The sequence below is a fragment of the Theropithecus gelada genome, chromosome 20 (assembly GCF_003255815.1).
Source record: "Theropithecus gelada isolate Dixy chromosome 20, Tgel_1.0, whole genome shotgun sequence".
Taxonomy (NCBI): Eukaryota; Metazoa; Chordata; class Mammalia; order Primates; family Cercopithecidae; genus Theropithecus; species Theropithecus gelada.
The window spans coordinates 45,736,671-45,755,905 of NC_037688.1; the positions used below are offsets into that span (position 1 = coordinate 45,736,671).

The following is a 19,235-nucleotide window of genomic DNA, read 5'->3' on the forward strand; positions in this document are numbered from 1 at the left end:
GATTCCACAGAAGCCTTGCGGCCACAGCACGCGTCCCCAACGTCGGGAGCGGGGCTGGGTGCCGTTCTCACAGCTTCTGTTCAGCTGTGTGGAGGTCTTGGGAGCAGAGAAAGAAAAGGAAACAAGCCAGAGGCACACTGTGGAAACGAAAAGACAAAACTCGCTATTCGCAGGTGATGTCATTGTGTTCTAGAAAACTCCAAACAATTCCCAAAGATAACCTAAAATATTTCCCAGGGATAAGTATCAGAACTATTAAGAGACGTCAGCACGTTTTTGGGGATCAAAGTCAATATACGAGGTGTCACTGCGTTTCTGTCATCAGCGGTCATGCAAAAAGGAAACTTTAAAAAGCCACCGTTCAAAAAGCTTTAAGATATAGAAATGTCAAGAAATAACTCGTTAAAGATGCGAAAAGTGTTTATGGGAAAAAAAATCATAAAACTTGACTGAAAGAGGTTAAAGAAGACCTAAATTAAGGGAGCCCCGTCCCGCATCTGTGGACTGCAGAGCACATTGCGCTGACCCCTGCCCTGCCGTCTCCCCTGTAGCTGGCTCCCCTGGCCCCTCCTTCAGCAGGGCCAGGGGCCCAGACCCACGGCTCCCCTCTGCATGGACACACCCTCAACCCCTTTGCACCTCGGAGGACTCATCTAGACAAAGCCCCAAACTGAGATGATATGAGCCTTCGCCTGCCCTGGACCTGAGATTTGGAGAAGCAGCACACACCTGGTTGCATTTTTGCTGTGAAACCACAGGCTTCCAGGCGACCTCTTCATTCCGCCTGGCGGCCCCACTTCCCTTCCCTTTGCCTTGAACCTGTGCATTGCCTCCCCACCTCCACTCCGCTGATGGGGACGCCTCCCTGTTCAGCAGCCAGAGCAATGAAAAGAAACCCCACAGGCACCTCAGCCACATCCACTTACCCACTGCCCCGCGCTCACCTCCCTCTGCCCCCCACATGGGCGAGTGTCTGCCTGGCTCCCCCAGCAGCTGGGCCGCGGGAAGATGGGCAAGAGCGAGCTCTCTGGGTGCTTGGCGGCAGGTGGCCATGGAAAGTGGGTCAGCTCGGCTGGTGGGAACAGCAGGAAGGTGTGGACGTCGGCCTGGCACTGGGCAGGGGTGCCTCTCAGCAGAATGGCATGGGGGCTGTGACAAGCTCCCCTCCGTCTCTGGTCCTGGAGTCAGACTAGACCTTGGCTGCATCCGACTCGAAGGCTCACCATGGATGACGGATTGCCCAGCCCATCTTCCCTGGGGGGTTTGATCTGAGACCATCGGGATCCAGCAGCCATGAGTGTGGTGGCCAAACCGAGACCAGTCACCCAGTGGGGAAGCTACATCACACGTTTAAAGAACACCAGGCATTTCTACACACAGTGTGGGGAGGAAATCCGTCCTGATTTTGAACTTTGGCACAGCGGTGAAACCGAGGGTAGCAAACTCTGTGTAAGGAGAGGGCTCCTTTCTATAAGTGGCCCTCCATAGCCGGAGTCCCGGTCCCGGGAGATGCGTGTCACGTGTGTGGCCTTGTGATAGAGCCGCTGGGGTTCTCTGTCCACTTCCGGGTCACCCCTGTGTTGCTGGGTGGGCTCCTGTGCCCCCACCCCAGGCCCTGCAGGCTGGCTTCCCAGTGGACTCGGCTGTGGGAGGTCCTGGCAGGGTGGGCGCTCCTTCCCCGCTCCCCCACAGCCCCATCCCTGGCTCCAGCATCCTTAGGATCTTTGCCCCTCAAGCCCTGAACCTGGCTGCTCTCGGGCTATACAGAAACCTGTTTCCTGCAGGGACATACATTTAAAGTCCATTAAAGCCTCAGACCGGTCGGGTGCAGTGGCTCAAGCCTGTAATCCCAGCACTTTGGGAGGCCGAGACGGGCGGATCACGAGGTCAGGAGATCGAGACCATCCTGGCTAACACGGTGAAACCCCGTCTCTACTGAAAAATACAAAAAACTAGCCGGGCGAGGTGGCGGGCGCCTGTACTCCCAGCTACTCCGGTGGCTGAGGCAGGAGAATGGTGTAAACCTGGGAGGCGGAGCTTGCAGTGAGCTGAGATCCGGCCAGTGCACTCCAGCCTGGACAACAGAGCGAGACTCCGTCTCAAAAAAAAAAAAAAAAAAAAAAAAAAAAGCCTCAGACCTCCTGAGCACACCTGCCTAGCCGTGTTGTGGACAAACAAGGGGCTGACGAAATGCCTGTGGAGGCTGATTTCACTGGAGTCAGGGGAAGTCTAAGTAAACAGCAGGGGCAGGGATGAAAATAACAGAACAGTGCCCCAGATAGCAGCCATGTGCCGGGGAGGCTGGGCCAAGCATTTATAGAAACTGCCCAAAGAACACCACAGGGCGGGCGTTTCGGTCCATTTTACAGACCAGGAAAACCGGCGGAGAGGCCGAGTGACTGCCTGAGGCCACACGCAGCTCTCCCGCCCCGTTCGCTTACGCACATTGTTGGCCGTGCAGTGAAGGGAGTTCCCAGCAGTGTCCCCGCCCGCTCTCATCCCATTGCCCAGCTGAGCCCCTCCCTTGGCTCTCCCACCCGTGGGCCTGATAGCCGCAGCTGGGATCCACGGGACACTGCAGTCCCCCAGGCCTCGGGTCTGTGCCTCCTTAGTCACCTGTGAAGTGCCTCCTATGCGCCAGCTCTGCCCGTCCAGGGAGAAGCAGCATAGCCCGGCCACCCGAGGCCTCCTCGCTTCCCCATCTGAGGTCCGTAATCAGAACTGCGGGCTTCTCCCCAGAGGTCAGGGCAGCAACAGGACAGCCTCAGCCTCTTTAGATGCTGCCTTCAGGGAGCAGTGAAAGAAGGAGGGAGAGAGACAAGAGAGCACCTGGCCGCGTCTCCCAGCCACGCCAGGCAGGTGGGCGGCATTGATATACTGGGTACCGCTCTGGCTGTCACCGGGGCCTGGTGGTCTCCTGGAGTCACAAGCAGCCGTCTGAGATGAGGTTTATCATTTTGAGCTAGAATAGGACTGAACCTCGTTCCTGAGGGGCTGGCCGGGCCGGCTCTCCCTGCCCGCTGGCGTCTCCGCTGCCTCTGCTGTCCTGAAGATCTTATGAGAGTTCACATTACTAGAACGCCAATGTGGGTTCTCCTCTGGGCTCTGGCCCCAAGGCACCCCAACCTCAGACATATCACCCCCTGGGCCTACTACAAATGGAGCTCGCAGTTCTCATGATGGGAAAATCTCTACCCCATCATTCATTTGGGCTATAGAAGAAAAAGAAATTATTTTCAGCTGCAGCTTCATTTTTGGAATCGTGGCAAAAATGTTAACAGCGGAGGGAGAAGGAGGCTGGGCACCCTGCCGTGAGGCTGGTTTTTGTGGTCCTGGGCACCATCCGGTCACTTTAAAGAAGCAGGTGTCCCCGATGGTACATGTGTGCCTTGTCAGGGTGCACTGTCGGCCGCCTGCTCGGAGTTGGGACACACGTGAGGGCTATGGGGACCCGGGGGGGGGGGCTGGCCAAGTGACTCTGCCGTGGTCCAGTGTGGTCTCTTCGCTTGCTGGACGGTGGCTCAGCCTGACAGGCTTCACAGGTATTGACAGGTCTGCGTCCAGTGCTGCCCCACACAGACGGCCCCTCCCCAGGTCCCGCATCAGCCAACGAGAGGTTCCTGCCCCCACCTCTGGTGACCCCAGCTCCGGTCGCTTCTGCCCAAAGGCAAATGAGCTTTTCCTAAAGTCCAAACCCAGTGGTCCCCACAAATCCGAGCAAAGCTGGAAATCCTTGTTCGTTCTGTGGTGGGCAGGGTGGGCGACTCTGTGGCTGGAACTGCTGTTTTCAGCTACTGTCAGCTGAGCCTTGCCTGGAGCCTCAAACCGCATTGAGGGCTTTCTGTGCTTTGCCTTCCAGAATCCTGGCTGTGGCCTCATGAAACAGGTGCTGTTAAAATCAGCTGCATTGGAAACAGCCGAGTCAGGCAATGAAGGCACAGAGAGGTTAGACAACTTGTGGGAAATCACACAGCACCGGTGCCTCCACATTCACACTCCACCCCTCTGCGTGCTACAATCCTGACCAGTCCCACGTTCCCCAGGACGAGCCACCAGCATCCCGGAAGGGGTTAATCCCTCTCAGGCAGCTCAGCTCCTGCCACTCTCCCGAAGTGCTTTTGCACATGGTCTGGTCTCGATGTGCCCAAGACGGCCCTGTGCTGGGGAGGAAAGCGCTTACATAATCGTCCCGAGTGTTTTGTCTCTCAGGCGGTGCGCACACCCCACTTGGGTTGCAACACAGGCAAGCAGATGCCAGGAAATTCTGAGGCTGCTGCTGAGCCTGGGCTGGGTGAGCTCAGACACGAGACCCCCTCACCTGTTTGGGCCCTTGGCTTCCTCTGTGCCCCTCCCGAGCGGGGTCCCTGGCGCAGACTCTTGTTCAGGCCGTGCAAGGTAGGTGCGTGGTCAGGAGTCCACGGCTCAGGACAGAAGTCATTTGGGGAACCAGTGAGACCTTCAGCGGCTTGGAGGAGGCTGAGTGGGAAGAACGTTCCTGCCTGGGCTGAGCACTTCACAGAGGGGACTGGGCCGAGGGGAGAGCTGCCTGCCCTGGAGACCCCTCCCTGCCTTCCTGTGCTGGCACAGCCATGCCCGGCCTTGGCTGGGCAGCTTGGACTGAGGTTTCCTTGTGACCCCTCCCCAGAGTGTCTCCCGGGGGCACAGGCCCTGGCGGCATGCAAGTCACCCGGGGGGTTTTTAACAGAGACCAGCAACCGTCCCACAGAGGACTGGGGAGCCGGCCTGTGGCTGGTGTGGGGGAAGCAGGCACTACCCAGCCATGCCGGGTGGACAGAGGCGTTTTCCACAGCTTGGGAAACAGAGCCGGGCCAGGAAGGTTGGAGTTCAGCCCTTGGGTGAGAGCCACGGGGCCCTGGCTGAGCCTCACCTGCTCTCAGAGCCCATTTCCTTTTCTGTCAAATTCACGATGGGATCTGGCCCCTGACTCCACCCCAGCAGCACCAAACACACCCGCTGCGGCAGGGCCCGGAGAGGGGCGGCAGCGCGGGTTGTGTGCCTGGGGCTGGGGGATGAGTGTTGGGGTCTGCCAGCGCTGACAGTGGGGTGAGGACCACGCCCCCTGGATTCCCTCCACCACCGGACCCTCTTGCCTGGCGGGGCAGCCGGGAGACTGAGCATTCTCCCTGTCCTGAGGCTCTTCCTGAAACGGCCCCCAGGATCCTATGAGCAGGAGCCACACAAGGCCCAGATCAGCCTCGATCTCATCTCGAACACCCTGACTTCTTACACAGGAAGGTGCTGGGTGCGGAGCTGTCACTGTGGGCGAAGGACCCAGAGGAGAGGAGTGAGCCGAGGCTGCCTGCCCATGGCCAGGGGATCTGAGTTGGGACACGTTTCCCTTTTGGTGGCCCTCAGACCCTGCCGGCTGCCGCCTCGGACCCACAGCCTGGTGGCCACGAGCCCATCTGAATGCCTGGAGTTGGGAGCTGGGCTCAGGTGGTGGAAACTGCGCTTCCCTCCCGTCCAGGCCGCCTGTCATGGGAAATGGGCCACCGGAGCCCCTGCCCGGCAGTTGGTTGCCCCCCAGAGCTGCTCCAGCCAAACTTCTCCTAGAGGTCATGCCCTCCACCACATGCTCCCACCCCACTGGGGCCAGCCCTGCTGGAGGAGGGGGTGCCCCCACAGAGTCTGCCCCCGCCGCTGCTGGTGAGGCCCTCCGGGTGTGACCACACAGGGCCCAGGCTCCCGGCCAGGCCGAGTGGGCGCAGGGCACGGCTTCTCTGTGGAGTCCCAGGCTCTCCGCCTCCAGGGCCCAGGCATGCCTGAGTGAGGGCCTCATACTGGGGGTGGGGGAGGGGTCTAGGAGGCAGTTGAGGAATCCCCCAGGGCGCCCCAGGCCAGGCTGATCATAGCAGAGCAGCCTTAGCATAGCTTCCAGCTTCCCCTGGCCTTTGCCCCTTTGCCGCAGGTCTGCAATGGGGGCTTTTCAAAGCTGATCTCAGCGCAGTGGGCGTAGCTGATTCCAGGCCCCGGGCTGCTGACCCAGGGAGGAAAGCCTGCATCTGCTCGTTGCTGGAGTTTAGCACAAGCACTGCAGATGGCAATCCTGTGCCCTCGTGAATAAAGTGTGTTTCATCCCAGTGCTTCTCTCTCCAGCCAGGGCCAGGCTCCTAGAGGGGCTCACAGGGCTCCCTAGCTGGACTCCCTTCCCCAGCCCCTTCCTCTTCCCCGGCTCCTGGCAGAGCGGGGCTGTCATTTCACCAAGCAGCCATGGGGGTGGGGGCCAGAGCCTTGTGGGCTAATGGGGGTGGGGGTCAGAGCCTTGTGGGCTAATGGGGGTGGGGGGAGTGAGATGGGTCCCTGCCCGTGGGGGAATGTGGGGGCCCGGCGGTTCTGGAACAGGAGGGTTTCTGCCCCCATGCAGGAAACACAAATCAATGTCCGAATGTTTGGGGTTGTTGCAACTGGGGAGGGGGTGATACTGGCAATTTGGGGGTGCAAGTCAGAGGGAGGAGGGAGAGAGGGAGGAGGGAGGGAGGAAGGAGGAGAAGAAGGTGCCCAAGCCCCCATTCCCCAGGAGAGGTGGTGCCCAGGACTATGGTGCCCTTTGCAGGGCTGGCCTCCCATCTCCATGGCATCGCTCTCTTTCCTTCTCAGGGACTTGGGGTGACCATGAGCCATACTGTCGAAGTACTTACTGTGGAAGGTGGAAGAGCTGAGGAGGGCACCCGACAGGATCCCCTGGGACACCCTGGCCCATGCAGTACCATTCGAATGCATGAGATCGCAGGCCCTGTGACGGTGCCTGGGGCATGAGGGGCCTGCCCATCCTGCAGGGTGCTGCTCAGATGCGTCGGCCCTGGGAGGCCCCTCCTCGCCAACCTGGTTCACTCTTGCAGGCCCGCCCCAGCCTGTGCCTTCTGCTGGGGCAGGGTCTCGGGCAGCAGTGGACAGTGGCCAGGAGGGCGCCGCTCAGGTTGGGAGAGGCCCGTGGGGGGCTGCACCGCGGTCCACACAGCCAGCTCTTTGGGTTGTGTTTCCTGCACACAGGGACATTCGCAAGCCCTCAGCACCGTCAGAATCGGGGAATGGACAGGTCCATGCGAGGCCGCACTGCAGCCTGGCCATTGTCCCCACGAGGTTCTGAGAGGGGAATCTGCGGGCATCACGCCCTGCCCCAAGCCGCCCTCTCTCCTCCATCTCTGTCAGCCTGTTCTGGCTCCTGGTCCCTCCACACTGTGGGCACTCGGGCTGCTTTGCAGGATACCCTCGGCTGGGTCTGCCTCTCGATTCCTGGTGATGAGATCCTGGGTGGGCAGGGACAGCAGGGGGTGAGGCTGCGCTCCGCGGGTGTCCTGGCAGGGGGTGTAGAATCTCACCTGGGCCGTCTCTGGTGACATGAATGCCGGCGGTTTTATTGATGCTGCGTCTGCAGGCTCCCCTGCAACGTTGTCCTCTCTCTCTCTGATGATTAATCCATGTTCTGTGGGGCGTCCTTTAAAGCCGTGGGAACGTCCATGCGCCGCCAGGCTTCCAGCTGCTCGTCTGAGCCTGAGCTGTAGGGCTACTTGTGCCCAGGCCATCTCCTGGCACCCTCGGCTCCCACCCCCCACGCCCCCCATCGAGCAGGCTCCTGAGTGCTCGGGCACGGCCTCGTAGCCCCGGAGGGTCGCGATCTCCTATAAGCCTCTGGTGTTTTCCCTTCCCAGACTGGAGCTGGCCATTTCTCCCAGGAGTCCTAGCCACTTTGAATGGAACACGGTACCGAGAAGCCGAGGTCTGGGTGCTGGGGATGCTCACACCCACGGAGGCCGGGGTGTCAAGGGGCTTCCAACTGCAGCCTCTTGTGGGATGGTAAAGCAGCCTGGGCAGGGGCGGAGCTGAGAACAGAATTTCACACCCGAGGTTCTCGGACTGGAGCTCCAGAGGAGCCACTGCCCAGGGGCATTTAGAGTGTCTTTTATGAAAACAAACAGTTGAAAACCCCAGATGTCTAACAATGAGCGAATGATTTGGCGAGCTGTGCTCGGGGTCTGCCACGAATTCTTGGCTCCTGGACGGTGGACTGGGGGTGGAGGACACCAGCAGGAACTCTTAGAGGGAAGCTGGGGGAGGTGGGGGAGAAAGAGCTTTGGAAAAACAGCTTCGACTTCCCTCTTGGGTGGAGGAGCCAAGGGGAGGGCACGCAGCCAGGGACCACGGGCGGCAACGCTCCCTCCTTCTCAGGGTCCACGAGCAGCAATGCTCCCTCCTTCCTGGTGTCCGTGGGCAGTCGGTGCTCCCTGCTTTCCAGGTTTCCAGGGGAAGTTCCACCCCCTGAATCTTGACTAGGATGCCAGGGAGTTGGGGAAGAGGTGGGACCCTCGAGGACAGGCCGTAGCCCTCATACCCAGCCACCCGTAAGGGAGTGCAGCTGCTCCACACAGTGGAATTCTCTCCGTACAGAGAGCTCAGCCCTAACGCCTCCCCTTCTTGCCGATGCCCTTCTTGCCGATGCAAGACACCCCTTCTTGCCGATGCCCTTTTCTAGCCTGACCTTGATGGTTCCTAGAGCCTGGGGGTAAAGCGTTCCCTGGCTCACTTCCTGTAACATCAACTGGAACTTTCCATTATGGTCTAAAAATAAGCCCAGCACTTTGGGAGGCCAAGGCAGGAGGATCGTTTGAGCTCAGAAGTTTGAGTCCAGCCTGGGCCACTTAGCAAATCTTCACCTCTACTAAAAAAAAAAAAAAAAAATCTGGGTGTGGTGGCTCATGCCTGGAGTCCTTGGAAGGCTAAGGCAGGAGGATCACTTGAGCCCAGGAGGTGGACACTGCAGTAAGCTACAATAGCACCATTGCACTCCAGCCTGGTGGACAGAGCAGACTCTGTCTCCATCATCATCATCATCATCATCGTCAGCTCTCAAGCATCAATCAGACCTTATTCTATAATGATGATGGTCACACAACTCTGAATAGACTAAAGACTAGTGAATTGTGCACTTCACATAGGTGAAATGTATAGTATGTTAATTATATCCAAGAAAGCTGTTTATTTTTAAAGGGATTTATCATTCTAGTAACAAAAATAAATGATAATCGTGTGACTCTTTGGCACTTTCCTGTTTTTTTTTTTTTTCCTGTTTGCTCCTTTGATCATCCAGCACACGGGTGGGAGGAAGGCTAGGTTTCGCTATCATCTCTGCCTTGCCAATGGATGAAGCCCAAACCCCAGGTGGGAAGTGCTGGGGTGGAGACTTCAATCCAGGGACTCTGGCCTGGGGCCTGTCCCATGTGTCATGTCAGCCGGCCTTTCATCATCTTAGCCTGATCAGTCCTGTCTAATCTGGTCATCCTCGGGTTGAGTCATTGGAATCCCTTTGGCCCTGTCACTGAATCCCCCTCTGGGACAGCTCTGTGGCCTCCAAGATGAACCCACTGACCCATACCTCCTGGGGTTTATCATCTTCCTACATTGACTCAGGGCTGATGCATATGACCCATGGAACATGGCAGAGCTGACAGTGTGTGACTTCTGTGACTGAGCTGTACAAGGCACCACAGCTTCTGTCTTGGTCTCTCAGGTCATCCACTCTGAGGGGAGCCAGCCACCATGCTGTATATTCAGGTGGCCTCATGGCAGGGTCCATTTGGAGAGAACTGAGTTCTGGCCAGCAGCACCACTGGCCAGTGTGTGATGGAGTGACCTGGGAAGTGGCTCCTCCAGCCCCAGTCAGGCCTTCAAATGAGACTGCAACTCCAGCTGATGCAAGACTACAGCTTCAGGAGACTTCAGGCAAGAATGCTCAGTCAAACCCCACCAGAAATAGGCACTCTTATTCTATCAGCAAGACCATGGCCTGCAGTAATGTGGAAAGTGGCTCAACAAGCTGAATGATCAAGCTAGCAAGCTTTGTAAGGAGGGCACTGAGGGTAGCATATCTTGCACTTTATTTTATTCTATTTATTCATTTTTTAAAAACAGTAATATTATAAAATAGAGATGGGGTTTTGCCGTGTTGCCCAGGCTGGTCTCAAACTTCTGGGTTCAAGCAATCCACCTGCCTCAGCCTCCCAAAGTGTTGGGATTACAGGCATAAGCCACTATACCTGGCCTCTTGCTACTTTTAAATAAAGTAAGAGAGGGAAGAGATAAACTAAAGGAAGGGCTGTTAAATATAAAAGAGATGCTTTCTGTCTGAAAACAATACTTTTTCTCATTCCCAGCCCCTCAAGGTGGCACACAATGCTGAGAATAGGAAACCTGGGGATGCAGGTCATTTAGGGAACAGGACGGGTGATGGTGGCAAGCCTCCCAGATGGCCCCAGTGACCCCCCAACTCCCGTATTTGTCTATGTGTGCTCCCCTCCCACACAGCAGGGCTGGTCTATGTGGTCAGCATAGAGTACAGTGGTGGTCAACGTGTGACTTCCCCTTGAGGCTGTATTATAATGGCATTGCAGCCTCCACTTGGCCTGTTGGCTCACTCACTCTAGAAGAAGCCAGACACCATGCGGTGAGGACACTCAGGCAGGCCCCAGAGAGTAACTGGGGCCCTCAGCCAACAGCCAGTGCCAGCCCACCTGCCTCGTGAGGGAGCCACCAGCCCCAGTCAAGCCTTCAGGTGATGCAGCCCTGGCTGACATAAAACCACATGAGAGACCCTGAGGAAAACCACCCTGCTGAGCACTTCCCACCTTCTTGGCTAATAGTCTGTGAGAGATAAAAAGTGATTTTTTGCTCTCTAAGCCATTAAGTTTTGGAGTGTGTAGCAGCACAGAAACAGATATAAAATATAGCAGCATATAAAAGACCTGCATGGAATTCCTGTGGAAGTGGGGATGCACCATGAATTTGGACCAGGGACAGACAACATCATCTGTTTTTCCTCCCTGAAACCCTTCTTAATGATCCTGGGGCCAGGGCACTCCCATCAGAATCAATGACCTGCTTTGGGTTTTAATTCTAACCAGCACTGGAATACCCCCTCCAACATGCAAGGTATCAGAAGGACTTGCTTTTGGTTACTTAAACACACCAGGCCATCTGACACCCTCACTAATGACAACCACTTTGCAATCTCACTGATTCTCACTTGGACAGCCAGTGTTTGACTGGTGACTCTTCTAAAAGGTTGGGCGTGCTGTTACCCAGGGGTGTGCTCTGTGCCTGCCGGTGGAGGAAATGCTTTGTCCGAAATCCTAATCAGAGTCCTAGTGCCAACCAGGGTGTCAGCCTTGGCGGAGCCCTGGAGACACCTGGGAGCTCTGAACATGTGGCTGCCCACCCTGGGAGCCGCTGGGAGCTGGAGGAGGCAGGAAGGAGCCTCCCTGGGGCCCTCAGAGGGTGCACAGCCCTGGAACAACTGGATCTAAGACTTGGCCTCCAGTGAGGGAGAGGGCGAATTTCTGTCACATGGACCCCCCAGTTTGTGGCACTTTGCTGTGGCAGCCCCAGCACCCGGATGTAAAGTGGAGCTGGCGTTGGCCCCACAGCCCTTTCTTCCTGCTTCATGGCCCCCAGGAGAGACACCCTGAGCTCCCGCTCTCCCACACACACTCGAGGCTGAAAACACAGGGTTTTTACGCCCAGACCTGCTGTTTCTTTCAGTTGTAACTTTTATCTTATGAAAACATTTCTGACCTACTCGAAAGTAGAAGGCCAGGACTCATCGCTTCTTCCTCCTCTTTCCACCCAAGGATAGAGAGAATAAAAGCCAGTCACATGGTCCCTGCAGGAGGATGCCATGTGGTCACTGCTGTCACCAAGAGACTGCACAGGCTCCAGCCGTGCATGGGCGCCCCGAGTGTTAACCGGGCTCAGCCACAACCTCACTTGACGGCAACACACAGAGGCATCTGCCTGTTAAGCAGGTGGTCCCCCAGGGTCCCCTGAGTGCGCAGCCAGGGAACCAGATGCCCACATTTCCTCACCCTCCTCCCATCTTCCCTCCCTCATCTTCCTTCACGTGCTTGAGTACTTGCTCTGAAATCCAACCTTTAGTGACGATAAAGGAATGAAAAAGAATTCCCTCCACTTGAAGTGGACAGCAAAGTCCTCAATTCCTCTAGGACCCTCTGTCCTTGGTTTAAGTTTGTAAGAAACTTCTAGGAAATGTTGCTTCTATCTTATGTCAAGGCTTCTACACAAATGACAGATGTCCACAGGATGACGGGGGACTCTCCCTGCTGCCCAAAGACCCCCTGGCTTTCCTGAGGGTGATGCACCTGCCCAGCTCCCTGCTGCCCAAAGATGCCCCGGCTTTCCCAAGGGTGATGGGACCCGCCCAGCTCCCTGCTGCCCAGACCCCCCGGCTTTCCTGAGAGTGATGGACCTGCCCAGCTTCCTGTTGCCCAGAGATGCCTGGGATTTCCTGAGCGTGATGAGGCCCCACCTGAGGATGGCTGCATTTGTGCCAACTTCAGATATTTCATCTGAGCCAACAGAGGCTCTAGAACTTGGAATCCACCAACGTTGACCAACACTGGGAGCAGCGTCCGGAGCCCCAAGACAACCTGATCACTCAGAGATCTCTCTTCCCCACCCCACCTTCTTCCTGAGCCATGCACAGAGAGGGTAGACATTGAACAATGATTAGAAGCAACTCCAGGGTCCCTCCATGGGATTGAGACCAGGTGACAATGTGCGCCAGGCATGTTCTAGGAAATGCTGGAGGAATAGGGCCATCTGGACCCGTTGAGAGGTAGGTGGTTCCAACTCAGACTTCAGAGGGAGCACCGTGGGTTGGGGTGAAAATGGCACTTCTATCTCTAGAGTTCCCCCAATGGCCAAAAGGTGGAGTCAACCCAGATGTCCTTGGATGGACTGATGCCTGCTTACCTAACATGAGGTGCCTCCCCACCGAGGAGTAAGACTCAGCCACAGAGGAGTGAGGGCCTCATCCATGTTGCGGTGTGGGCCAGCCTGGAGAATGTCATGGAAGTGGAAGAAGCCAGAGGCGAGGGCCACATGTGGCCAGCTGCATCCCTGTGACATGGCAGAGCAGTCAGGGGCCCATGGGTGGTTGTCCGGAGCCAGCGGGGATGGGCAGTCATTGGGTGGTCTTTGGGGATGATGAAAAGACTTTGGAAGTAAACGGAAGGCATAGTACAGCATGCGCCTCATGCCACCCACTGTGTCATAGTTTAAAACCTTAATTTTATGTGCAGTGAGTTTCACTTTAATTTAAAAAACAGGAAGAGAAATACCACAGGATGAGAATTCTTTACTCACGGTGTGCTCTGTGCATGTGAGATGAATGTCATACCCCACACACTTGCAGACTCCCAATCGGGTGCTGTTCCTGCCCTCCTGGAGTCAACGACCTGTACGAAGTCCCCAAAAGAATGGGATGGTGCCCCGGCAGCCTGGGGCTTTGAAGGGGGAGGGCGTCACCCAGGTGGACCCTGCCAGACCCCTCACTTAGGGGCGGCTGAGGGTGCACCAACCAGTGTGCTGGGACTCTGTGTTCTGACCACAGTGCTGGGGCCCTTTCTAGAAGCTTCCTGGAAGCGAGAGTCAGTTTTTGTGTAGGCGCGGGGAACGCAGGCCGGAGGCCCCATAAGGACGGGCACATCTCCCTCCCGGAGCCTCACTGGCCACACCTGCTTCAGGGGAGCAAAGGGAGCTGCTGGGGCACTCGGGCCATGGGAGGTGCCAGTCAGAAGGTGAGTGTGAAACTGGGGCGCTCGGGCTGTGGGAGGTGCCGGTTGGAAGGCGAGTGTGAAACTGGGGTGCTCAGGCCATGGGAGGTGCCGGTTGGAAGGCGAGTGTGAAACTGGGGTGCGCGGGCCGTGGGAGGTACCTGTCGAAAGGCGAGTGTGAAACTGGGGCGCTTAGGTTGTGGGAGGTGCCTGTCGAAAGGCGACTGTGAAACTGGGGTGCTCAGGCCATGGGAGGTGCCGGTTGGAAGGCAAGTGTGAAACTGGGGTGCGCGGGCCGTGGGAGGTGCCCGTCGGAAGGCGAGTGTGAAACTGGGGCACGCGGGCCGTGGGAGGTGCCCGTCGGAAGGCGAGTGTGAAAACAGCAGTGTGGAAGCAATGGAAGGGTCTTTCCAAGGAAGCAGGTCTGGGGAAAAAATGAGGGGGCGGTCAGGATGGGCTTCTGAAACATTTTTCAAATGTCTGTTTTCTCATTATAAAGGCAATGTATGCTCATTGTAGCAAACTTCAAAAATACAGGAAAGTAGAAGGTGGGAAAAGGCGCTGCAAATCTGCCGTCCAGACCTAACTGAGAACGCAAGGTGTGCTGCTGCCCTCGGGGCACGTGCCCACGCCTCCTCCTGCGCCCGCCCTCACATCTCCCCATCCGGCATGAAGCCGCTCAATAGCTATTTATGGGCTAAATTTTGGCCATGATTAAATTCCTGTGACTCGGTTTCCCTGGAAGCTCACGAGAGCCCAGGACGCCTTAAGTGGATGGAACGGCGACGCGGGGCTCAGGGGAAGGCAGGGTCACTGATGCACCTGCACTCCACCTGGCAGTAGCCTGCCTCAGTGGCTGCAGCTCAGTTTTGGGTGCTGTTTATCTCCTACAAATGAGGAAACCAGAGCTCTGAAAGCACCAAGGCTGGCCGAGGGTCCCCACAGAGAATTGAGGAGTGGGCTGGAATCCCCCCCAACCAGTGCCTCTTGCTGAGCCTGGAGTGGGGTCTGAGTGTTACACTCTCTAGGGGAAGCCCCCACCGAGGGTGACCCCCCCAGAGACCAGAGGGCTGGACATCCCAAATTCCTTGGAGCAGGTGCACCCCTCTGCCGCCTGGGAGGAAAAAAGCCCGGTGGGTTAGGAAAAAGCCGCTCACCCTCGCAAAGCCGCAGCGTCCTGGGCCTTGGCCGCTCGTTCTAGTTTATGGTGAAAGCCAGGTGGGGCCGGAAACAGACTCTGTGCCTCTGAGGCAGCCGGACGCAGCTCTTGATACAGAAGGTTGATTTTGTCTGGATCCCTCTTGACCAGACAAGGTAGGGTTAAGTGTGTGAAGGGGGAGAAGGGAATGCTTGAAACTTCCCAGCCCAGAGCCAGCCAGTGCGCGGAGACACAGCCCCAACGCACTGCTGCCGCTGCGGGCACCTGGGGCGTGGAGCCGGACACGGGGCAGCTGTCCCTCTGCAGCCACACGCCACAGGGGATGAGCGCCGGCAGACACGCCCGCTCGCTCCAGGGTAAGTGCAGTGTGCGGCGTCCGGGGCGGCTCTGGGCGCTGGTGTCAGGGAGGTCAGAAGTGAAGTGTTTTCACGCAGGCCGGATTCGATGCGATTGGGCCATCCGGATTGACCATGGTGTTGATCACGATGCCTTCAGCCTCGCAACCGAGGGGGTGCACGCAGGGGAATGTGCCATCTGGGAACGTCTTTCAGGCAAAACAAGGCATTTTGCTTTCCAGTTCATAATAGAGAGTGCCGAACCCAATGCCAAGAGCTCAGAGGCGAATTCATTTGGTGGGAAGAGTCTGTCTGTGTCTTTGATCTGACGTGGGTAGGGGCGTCCTCCCCAAGTCACGATTTCTATTAGCTGCTGACTTTGCCTTTTCTCCTTTTTGTGGCACGCTCCAGGTGACAGACTTACCTCTCAGCGCCCGGGTTGGGATATGCCGTGGACAGACTCAATGAGCTAAACATGTTGTTAATTGTGCATCTCATTACAGCTTTTTTTTTTTTTTTAAGGAAAGAAAAACAAAGTGTGGAGGCGGAAGGGCTGGGTGCCCCGGCCATCCAGGGGCAGGATGAGTTTGGGGCTTGCAAGTCCACAGTGAATGTGAGGCAGGCACCGTCAATAATGAAGTGTCTTTATGATATTTGTAAGCACTAGGCTCTTCTCAATCCTTTTATTCGAACACGTTTCAAAGCAGACCCCCTTCCTGGCACTTCTGTGAGGCGTCTGCTTCCCATTACAAAGCTGGGCCATGAACGAAAGTGATAATCGCGGCTTCCAAACATAAACTTCCTGAAACTCCTTTAGAAGGCTCCTCCATGACGTGCAGACATAACCAGAAAGCCGTCACACCGGGAGGTCGGCCGCCGGTGCGTCTTGGCTCCGTCGTGATCCTGGTGAGGGTGGCAGGTCGGGATTGTAAACTGCAGGAGGGGACTTAAGCGACAGAACAGGGAAGAAAAATGGCTGAGTTTAGCAAAAGGCCGGCCTCAGAAGTGACTTCCCCCCTGCCCCCTGCCCCCCGCCCAGTGTCCTTACGCTTTGTGCAGAAATCCGGTGTGATCTAAGATACTGGTGTGGAATTCCCATGTGATGGCGATTTGTCACGCCTTCCAGTGTCCTGAGCAGGAACAGGACAGAGGCCGTCGGTGGCTTTTTAGTTTAAAACATAGGGCCTCGGCCAGGTGTGGTAGCTCACGCCTGTAATCCCAGCACTTTGGGAGGCCGAGGCGGGTGGATCACCTGAGGTCAGGAGTTCGTAGAGCAGCCTGGCCAATGTGGTGAAACCCCATCTCTACTAAAAACCACAAAAATTAGCTGGGTGTGGTGGCAGGCGCCTGTAATCCCAGCTACTCGGGAGACTGAGGCAGGAGAATCACTTGAACCTGGGAGGTGGAGGTTGCAGTGAGCTGGGATTGCACTCCAAGAGTGAGACTTTGTCTCAAAAAACAAAACAAGGCCGGGCGCGGTGGCTCAAGCCTGTAATCCCAGCACTTTGGGAGGCCGAGGCGGGTGGATCACGAGGTCAGGAGATCGAGACTATCCTGGCTAACATGGTGAAACCCCGTCTCTACTAAAAATACAAAAAACTAGCCGGGCGTGGTGGCGGGCGCCTGTAGTCCCAGCTACTTGGGAGGCTGAGGCGGGAGAATGGCGTGAACCCAGGAGGCGGAGCTTGCAGTGAGCCGAGATCACGCCACTGCACTCCAGCCTGGGCGACACAGCGAGACTCCGTCTCAAAAAAACAAAACAAAACAAAACAAAACAAAACAAACAAAAACAAACAAAAGAACATGGGCAGGGCCTCTCACCCCGTGTGGTGGCTTAAGGACGCAGAGCTTCCTGGCCACCCTTCGGCTTTGGTCCCATCTGTCCTCACAGCAGTCCAGGGGCTAAATCACAAGGTACCGACGGCCCTCTTCGTCCTTCCTGACTTCAAGGAGAGTTTCTTTGCAGACCTAGTACTTGGATTGGGCTGTGAAAGAGGAGGAACCCTCCCCGGGATAGATGGGGGTAGGTGGGGGTAGGTGGGGGTAGGTGGGGGTAGGTGGGGGTAGATGGGGGTAGATGGGGTAGGTGGGGGTAGGTGGGGGTTGATGGGGGTAGATGGGGTAGGTGGGGGTAGGTGGGGGTAAGTGGGGGTAGGTGGGGGTAGGTGGCAGTAGATGGGGGTAGATGGGGTAGGTGGGGGTAGATGGGGTAGGCGGGGGTAGGTGGGGGTAGGTGAGGGTAGATGGGGTTAGGTGGTGGTAGATGGGGGTAGGTGGGAGTAGGTGGGGGTAGANTGGGGGTAGATGGGGTAGGTGGGGTAGGTGGGGGTAGATGGGGGTAGGTGGGGGTAGATGGGGTAGGTGGGGGTAGGTGGGGGTAGGTGGGGGTAGATAGGGGTAGGTGGGGGTAGGTGGGGGTAGGTGGGAGTAGGTGGGGGTAGATGGGGTTAGGTGGTGGTAGATGGGGGTAGGTGGGAGTAGGTGGGGGTAGATGGGGGTAGATGGGGTAGGTGGGGTAGGTGGGGGTAGATGGGGGTAGGTGGGGGTAGGTGGGGGTAGGTGGGGGTAGATGGGGGTAGATGTCACTTGCTACAAAAGCGTCTGCTGCGGGGCCCCTGATCGCCGCCTCCCTGCCTCCATCCACCGGGACCTGGCCCCTTGGTCTTGTGTCTGTGGAGCCTCTGTGGTGACACATGGCAGAATGTGTGTGCTCATGGCTTTGGTTTCTCTGGAAAGGGTGTCCCAAGATGAGGGTGTTCAAAGACTCTTCAAGGACAGGAATTGCTCTCCTCCAACCCTTTAGATGTGGATAGAAGTTTTGTTCTCGTGTTTTATGTGGTGCCCGACGGTTATGTTATGTGATTCTTCAGCACCAAGAATGGGATCGTCATCACTTGCTACAGCTGTCCTCGTGCGTCCACTGCAGTGGCTGGTTTCTGGTGGATGCCCCTCCCAGCCCCTCCCCCGCTCCCCTCCCCTGGGTAGAGCAGGAACAGGACAGAGGCTGTCGGTGGCTTTTTGGTTAAAAACATTGGCAGGGCCTCTCGCCCAGTGTGCTGGCTCAGGGACGCAGAGCTTCCTGGCCACCTTTTGGCTTTGGTCCTGTTTGTCCCCACAGCAGTCCATGGGCCATGAGATCTCAAAGGCTGGGCACGGGAGGCTTTGCTCTCTGTCCTTCACACCAAGCTGGCCTGAGCTCTCCACCTGCTGGGGCTGCCCAGTGCTCCTTGGCTCAGAAACTCAGAAATGCTTCCAGTCACCCCCCCACGGGACCAGCGTGAAGACCCGGTGCTGGGGCTCCTGGCTGGTGCTGTCACCGCTCAAGTTTGGGGGCCTGCCCTCCTTGTCCTCCCCGAAGCCCCCCTCCCTAACCCCTGGGGGTATCGGAAGAGTGGGGGTTCCTAGTTGCATTTCTCCTGCGTGAATCAGATCATCTTCTTACCCCACGGAAGCCTTGGGACGCCGAGGCTGGGTGGGGACGGTGGAATAATCCTCCGTGGCACGAGGATGGTCAGTGTGCTCGTCACTCTTAGCTGCAGTGAGTGTGACCGTCACCAGGGCTGCTGTGTGAGGAACGGGAGTTGGCTGCGTCTGCTCTGCCCCAGGTAGTTAATAGGGTGGTTTTCACTCCTTGCCAAAGCCCAGCAAGGCAAACAGTGTTTAACTCTTTTCTTGGCTGAAGACATGGGACCTCAGAGAGGTTAAGACACTGGCTGGGGGCCACCTGGCCAGGAAGCTTCCGGGCCTCGCCTGCACCAGAACTGTCCGATGGGGACATCATCTGCCTCCCAGACAGTATCTTATCTTAAAAAACAACAACAAAACACAAGGGATTTATTGAGAGACACTTCACGTACCACACCGTTCACCCGTTAAAGTGCAATTCCGTTTAGAACATTTAGAGATGAGTACCCACGACCTCTATCAACTCAGAAACTTTCATCACCCCAGACAGAAGCCCCCAGCCTCTTGCCGGCCCCGCCAGCCACACTCTGCTTCAGTCCAGGAGTCGTCAGCTCTGGTCCTGTCCCACGCGCAGGTCACACAACGTGTGGCCCTTTGGGAGTGTCTCCCTCGCTCAGCATCACATTCTGGGGGCCCGTCCACGTAGCCAGCACCACCCCAGATGACAGCTCGGGTGTTCTTGTCTGAGCC

The 19,235-nt window shown here is 57.1% G+C and overlaps 1 protein-coding gene across 1 annotated transcript; it reads right to left on the reverse strand.

The window, feature by feature from the left end:
- Positions 1–4,089: 4,089 nt before the first annotated feature.
- On the reverse strand, positions 4,090–7,361 carry LOC112613851. The gene is given in 5 exon segments (XM_025369731.1): positions 4,090–4,110; positions 4,112–4,188; positions 4,191–4,298; positions 4,301–4,810; positions 7,229–7,361. Coding segments are annotated over 5 exon segments (849 nt in total).
- Between the last annotated feature and the right edge of the window lie 11,874 nt (positions 7,362–19,235).